Source organism: Otolemur garnettii, unplaced genomic scaffold (genome assembly GCF_000181295.1).
Source record: "Otolemur garnettii isolate 467f Iridium unplaced genomic scaffold, OtoGar3 scaffold00014, whole genome shotgun sequence".
NCBI classification, from domain to species: domain Eukaryota; kingdom Metazoa; phylum Chordata; class Mammalia; order Primates; family Galagidae; genus Otolemur; species Otolemur garnettii.
Window position 1 is genome coordinate 26,162,206 of NW_003852409.1, and position 7,543 is coordinate 26,169,748.

Here is a 7,543-nt window from a genome sequence, read left to right on the forward strand (position 1 = left end):
AAAGAAATTCATAATTGCCAATGACTCAAGAATATAAGCTTATTCTCTTAGAACTGAGTAAGCATGAATGAAGAAGTATCTCTGCACACTCACCAGCCCCCCCCCCCAAAAGGATGAACAAGTAACTTCTTCCCTTCTCTGACAATAGGTCTCAGAGATCATTCCAATGAGACCTATTATTATGGGGCAAGTTATCTGATATCCACAGGGAAACGTACATTGCTTCTTTTACAGACAATTATAAACATACAGTTTATGGGCCTTCTACAAAGTAAGCAACCAATAAGAACCATAGATTAATTTTTATTTTATTGTTGGGAATTCATTGAGGGTACAAAGAACCAGGTTACAATGATTCCATTTGTTAGGTAAAGTCCCTCTTATAATTGTGTCCTGCCCCAGAACCATATATTAATTTATATTTAATACATTTTCATACATTAAATGTATGATTTCATCGATTACACAAGGTCCTCTTTACCAGTGGTAAAATTTACCTATTACCTAATACAAAATATCAAGGATGAATGGAGATAATACTAGGTCTCTGCTCACCAGTGTGCAGTCAAAGAACTCAAGAGTTATTTACGTAAAAACAGCGTTTTACCATTAAACACCCAAAAAGTAGGAAAGGAAAAATTCATTCTTCTTTTTTTTGAGACTGAGTCTCTGTTGCCCTGCCCTAAGTAGAATGCTCTAACGCTTGAACTCCTGAACTCAAGCAATCCATGTTCTTTGGCCTCTCAGAGTGCTAGGATTACAGGCATGAGCCACTGTTCTAAATTATCTTCTTTTTAGATAGGGTCTCAGTATGTCGCCCTTGGTAGAGTGCCATGACATCACAGCTCACAGAAACCTCAAACTCTTGGGCTTAAGAGATTCTCTTGCCTCAGCCTCCCAAGTAGCTGGGACTACAGGCACCCACCACAACACCTGGCTATTTTTTGTTGCAGCTGTCATTGTCGTTTAGCTGGCCCAGGCCAGGTTCAAACCCACCACCCTTGGTGTACGTGGAGAGCACTGTAACCACTGTGCTACAGGTGCTGAGCCTAAATTATCCTCTAAAGGAAGCCAAAGAAGGAGTAGATAGAAGAACCAGAACCAAAATACAGTGGGTGTCAAGAAAAGAAAGAAAATGCATACACATTTTAAGAAAGGAAGAAATTATATTAAATTTGTACTAATATATATTGATAACAAAAGATGAATACAAGTCGAGTAACTCTTGTAATTAAATGTGACTTGAGTATTACAAATTTAATATAGTCTTTTCATTTCTCAAAACGCGTATACATTTCTTTGCCATCCTAAAGAAAACAAACAACAAAAAAAAAAGATCACCTTTATTTTGCCACAAAAAGAGCATTAAAGATATCAGGGAATAAAACAAACTAGATTTTTCAATTATGCATGAAGATTACCATGAGATACATGCAAAATAATAAACACATGGTATGTAATTTGGGTTAGACTAATATTAAGTAATTTCTGGTTTGAGTCATCCTTATCCACCATTGCTCAAAGAAATTCTTTTTTCTTTTTTTTTTTTTTCCTGAGACAGAGCCTCAAGCTGTCCCCCTGAGTAGAGTGCTCTGGCATCACGGCTCATAGCAACCTCCAACTCCTGGGCTCAAGTGAGTCTCCTGCCTCAGCCTCCCAAGTAGCTGGGACTACAGGCACCCGCCACAATGCCTGGCTATTTTTTTTGGTTGCAGCCATCATTGTTGTTTGGCGGGCCTGGGCTGGATTCGAACCTGCCACCTTAGGTGTATGTGGCTGGTGCCTTAGCCACTTGAGCCACAGGCGCCAAGCCAACTCAAAGAAATTCTAAAATCACCCTAGAAAAGAATATGGAGAAAAAGGGTATAGTATAACTTTAATTAAGGTACATATATAACAAAGTTTTGCTATGGTTAAAGTGCTCAGGAAAAGGAGTTTTAATCTGTAAGAAAATAAGAGCCAGATCAAGAGCCTGGTTTTCCATACAAACACCAAGAAAATAGGAGGCGGGAGGAGGTAGACCTGGAAGTCTACACTTAAAATAATTCCTGAAATACCACTGGGAATAATAATGCATGTGTGCTGTGTGTGTATATGTGCGCATGTGTATACATATATATAAATTTAACCTGAAATTGGTATATAATTATCAACCCCATTTTACAGAGAAATGTACCTTTACCCAAATATAAACTCACTATTGGAGAACTCTATTAGCTGTTTTAAATTGAAATACATTTCTCATAATTTCCATCACTGGTCTTAAAAGAGTTCACATCTATTTTATCTTCTCCAAGTCAATGTTTCAAAGACCTAAAGATATTTACGTCATTTTCTGTCTTATCTCCTCTAGCCTAAAAAGCCTCAGTCTATGGTTCTACACACCCTACAGTCCTCTCCTGGTTCCCTCCCTTAAAATACCTGCTAGGCCAGGTAAGAACATATTAAAACTATGGTGCCTGGAAATAAAGACCCTCACTCAGGAGAAGAACAATGCAAAGTTTAGACAGGTGTGATCTGCACAGAGTATGCCAACTGAAGCTTGGTTCAAACTTCTGTATCTTCAAAACTGGATTTTTCAGAGTAAGAACTGAGGTATCATGAAGCTAGTTCCTAACCTTTTCTCCACCCTGCAACATCAGAGGATGAGGACTATGATTACTCGCATAAGAAACAAGACTCACGAAAGGAAATGGAAGGAGACAGTTGAAAAAACCTATAACATGTCTGACCTTTTAAATCTTTACTAAGGATTCAAGAATAACAATGCTTATTATACTAAAAGCAAAAAAACCAGTCAAATTCTAAAGCAATACAAAAAATAATAAAAATGAGAGGAATTATATGAATATTCTAAAAACAAAAAGGTATGGTTAACCAGAAATTCTGTTACTAGGCTTTTTATTTCATAAAGCTTTACTGTATTCCATGTTGCTTACTACTCTCCTTCCTCAATTGATCACAAAAAGTTTTTTTTATTGTTTCAGGTTAAATAAGAGCACAAAGAATTAGGTTACAATGTTTGCATTTGTTAGGTAAAGTCTCTCTTATAATTGTGTCCTGCCTCCTCAGAAAAGGATTTTTTAAAAAGAAATTTAACACTATGAAAGACCAGAAAACATTTCTCCATCAAAATTGAAAGCAGAAGCTCGGCACCTGTAGCTCAGCGGCTAGGGCACCAGCCACACGCAGGGGAGCTGGCAGGGTCGAGCCCAGCCCAGGACTGCCAAACAAGAATGACAGCTACAACCAAAAAATAGTCAGGTGTTGTGGCAGGCACCTATAGTCCCAGCTACTTGGGAGGCTGAGGCAAGAGAATTCCTTAAGTCCAAGAGTTTCAGGTTGCTGTGAGCTGTGACGCTATAGCACTCTACCAAGGGCAATATGGTGAGACCATATCAAAAAAAAAAAAAAATGAAAGTGGAAAAGGCAAATATCGTCTGTCACTTAGAAAACTATATTTTAAGGTTTATGATAAAATAAAAGTGTCCAAAAAATTAACATAGGAGAATGTATCAACACAAATTTGAGTGTCTAAAACGTAGATTTAAAAAAATCAGAGAGACTGTTTAAAGGCCAGTTGGTAGATATGAAAGAAAATTGTCCAGTAACAAAGCTAATAAAAACAAATTTAAAATTCATAATTCTTTTAAAAAGACTCCCTTTAGGGCAGTGCCAGTGGCTCAAATAAGTAGGGCGCCAGCCCCATATACTGGAGGTGGTGGGTTTAAATCTGACCCCAGCCAAAAATTGCAAAAAAAAAAAAAAAAGAAGACGACTCCCTTTAGAAGATAAACAAATAAAAGGGAGTATTTAACAACTCCCAAGTTTTCACCTGTGGAATGACATCTATTTCAATGACAGGGATATGAGGACTAACTGATACAAAATTATCAAAAAGCTATAATCTAATTAGACCACAAATAACACATATCTGAAATTGAAAGATAACAGATTCATAGCCAGTGGTACAACTGGCCCTTAGCAGAGGCGCCTGGCAGGGGAGGTCCTAGGGTGACCAGAGCCCCAGACCAAGCTTCAACCTTAGAAGCTTTCACCCTCAACAGCATCCTCCAGAGAGCACACCACCATTAATTTTTTCTAAATGCATTCCAATGTGAAAAAGGTTTTTGAGAATGAATTAATAGTGACTTTCCATTACTAGAATTAATGAATGACAAATTAACTTTGTCTTTAATTTTAATAGTTACTATTAATGAAGGTCTCTAGCTGTCTAAGCTCTTTTTGATCTTTCAATTATTTTCTGCATTACACCAACCCTTCTAAGACTTTCATAATGCTCAGAGATCTAGTCTGGAAAAAATGAAGATATATCTGAAAAGTTTAAGGCTACCTTAATGGCCACATTAATTTGATAAAGATATCCTGAGTACCGATCTCTAGAAGCTTGCTTGAAATGTGATTATTATTCTTTAACCCAGAGTAGCAGTATTTCTTTTGTGTGTGCCTATCCTTACTATTACCAATTCTTATTAATAAATTCATCAAGTTCACCACCAATTTCACCTTTTCACAAATTCAGCTAGAGGTTCAGTTAAACTGTACTCACCTGAATCTGAATAGGAAGGTTGTCTTTGACTGTATTTAACAGGGTCTCTGTGGGTTTCTCTTTGCACATTAAAACAAGCTCCAAGTCCATATCATCTTTAATCAGCAAGCCTTTTGCAACCAGGCCAATCCTCATTACACCACACAATGTCCGACCACCTTGATCCCTAAAAATAAAAGTCTGCATCATTACTTTTACAACGTATTTCCCAAAGTATAACTTAATCATCACTTGGCTTCCTGGATATCCATATTCATTGATATGGGAGTATATAAATCCAGACATCCAAAAATATACAGAATTAAAGTCTTAGATTTAAGGCTCATAAAATATCTGTGTTCCTCCAAAGATTCAACAGGACATTTCATACTATATAAATCTTTAAATTTTTTACTACATCTATATTACTTAAGAAAACCCAAATATTTATACTGTATCCCCTTAAACATTTTTTCAAACTGTCCTTTTGTCTTTTTTTTTTTTTAGTAGTAATTTAAAAATCTGTAAGAAACATGAATACCATCATGCACTAAAAAAGAACATCAAGGCAGAAATCTAAAAGAACTGGATTCTATTCATAATGGTGCCCGCTGGCTTAGTATCCACAATAGTAAAATAGGCATCAGCTAGATCAGGCATCCTCAAACTATGGCCTGCGGCCCGCCTAGGACATTTATCTGGCCTGCCGGTGTTTTTGCCACCACTGCCTGTCCTGCTTAGCAGCCAACTCATCCCAGGGTCTGTAGTCCGGACCTCCAACGGTCTGAGGGACAGTGAACTGGCCCCCTGTTTAACGAGTTTGAGGACCCCTGAGCTAGATGAACTAAGGTCCCTCCTAATTTTATCATTCTAGGAATCCACAGAAGTTTATGGGGAAAGCAGAATATGTGATAAAACTAAATAGCTGAGGAAAGATCAGACCAAAGATAAATGGCCAGTATATGCATCCCAAATCCAGGAATAGCTAGCTAAAAAAGCAAACACTCAAAGAACATCAAGTCATGAATGGTGCATAAGAAAAATGTTCATTTACCCTTGATTTTAATTCTAAAAGTTTCTCATATTGGTTCATCTCTCTTAATCACAAGTGAAAATATTAACTAAGCTTAGCAGTCATTCAAAAAGTATGCAAGTGTTTGAGTATGGAAAACATACCAAAGGAGACTGTCTCTCCTGCAGCTTATATTGTAGTTAAGCAACAAAAGCAATTAATAGTTCATGCACCCTGCATAAAAGGGGAAGAGAAAGTAACTTCTCATTTAAAAACCTCACGACAAGCCTCCACTTGGAAAACAAGGAATATCAACCTCAGAAAAAAGTTAACTGTTCAAGTTCACAGAGAAGTAAAATAGCAAAGCCTAGACTCAAACTTGAGTTGGTTTGACTATACCACTCAGGTTCTTTACACTGTATGGTTGCTTCCCAAATTCGGAAAAGGCAGTAGTCCAAACAGAGATGTCAAGCAAGGCAACCTGAAAGTTTGACTTGAAAGCAGAGTCTTGATTTAGCTAGATGGAAAAGGTCGTTCTAGCTAGAAGCAAGCAATTAGCAGAGTTGGGCAATGAATAAATAGCAAGGCTGAGAATAAAATAGAGCTTGAGAGAAACAAATTAAGGCAAGAGAAACTAAACAGGAAGTTATAAATAATCCACCCACAGGTTCAATGCCTGGCATACATTAGGGATTCAATAAGCATTAAATTAATCAAAAACTATAAAGGTGGTACATGTACAGAAATAAAAAGCATTTTAAAGCAACTAACTCAAGGATAGGCAATTGTTTGATATTAAGAATAAAATCAATCACCTGATTCTTCTTCTGTATCCCTGTCCTCTCAAATCTAATATACTGTCATGGTTTAGAAATTCTTCCTTCATAATCACCCTTAATCCATTGCCTTCAAACCAATTTCTTTAGGTTCTTACTGCCACTCAAATAGATGACCTCAGTAACCTCCTCCTCATTGGCCTTACTGACCAACCTCTGTTATCTCCAACACACTATATACAGTATACTACAACCTGAGTATGCTTCCAAAGGCACTGCCTAGATGGCACTCCACCTATTTTTTATTTTCCTTAGTGTACCACGGTATACTTGGACACCTACCATGTTGGGAGGCAGTTTAGAAGGCAGCATGACTTTCTGGTTCAAATCTTGTCTCTGCCACTTACCATGTGACACTGGACAAATTACAAATTACTTGACTTCTCTGAACATACTTCCTTATTTGTATTTAAAAAATAAGAATAATACCTCTCTCTCAGAGAGTGATACTAAGAATATAATTTAAGTAATGAACTTTGCCAAGGGCTTAATATATATTAATACTTCCACAAACAGTAGCTATTATTCCTTCAACAGATCCAACAGCTTCTCACATCAAGATCTTTGCTGAGATTTATTTTTTTCTTCCACTACTACTGCCTACCAAAACCATACCCACCCATCCTCTGAACCTATTCCAAATTCTATCTCCTTCATAAAGCTTTTTCTGATTCCCAGAACCAGCACATTATCTCTCTCTCCTCTGTACTTACACATGTTATTCACGGGAAAATGAAGCACAGATGCTAAGGAAATTGGATCTGGAGTTAGACAGACATGAATATGAATCCTGGCTCTGCTACACACAGTCAGTGACCTTAAGCAGTTAAAGTTCACTAATGATTCTGAGTCATTATTTTTTCATATGCAAATCTGCAGCAGAGGAAATTTCATAAGTAAAATTGGGATGGAGAAAGGGGGATAATAATAGATTAGTAGGTTTGTTGCAAGATTATGTGAAAAATAATCTCATACCATAGCTGGTACTCAATAAATGGCAGCTATTATTAGTAAGCCATTATTAATTCAATTATTAAGTTCTAAATTATGATTATGATATACTTCATCTTAAACACTTCACATGTAGAAGAAGCATGATTAAAAAAAAAACCAAGTCCTAATTCAAAACAGGCCTACATTTGAATA

At 36.8% G+C, this 7,543-nt stretch overlaps 1 protein-coding gene across 3 annotated transcripts in view; it reads right to left on the bottom strand.

Annotated features, from left to right (window-relative positions):
• STRBP (spermatid perinuclear RNA binding protein) overlaps positions 1 to 7,543 on the bottom strand; it is a 138,938-nt gene that overhangs the window by 46,315 nt on the left and 85,080 nt on the right. For all 3 annotated transcript variants that reach the window (XM_012802414.2, XM_003785288.3, XM_023510587.1), the window contains exon 4: positions 4,571 to 4,736. In XM_012802414.2, coding sequence (XP_012657868.1) covers positions 4,571 to 4,736 — 166 coding nt within the window. The remainder of the gene's footprint in view (positions 1 to 4,570; positions 4,737 to 7,543) is intronic.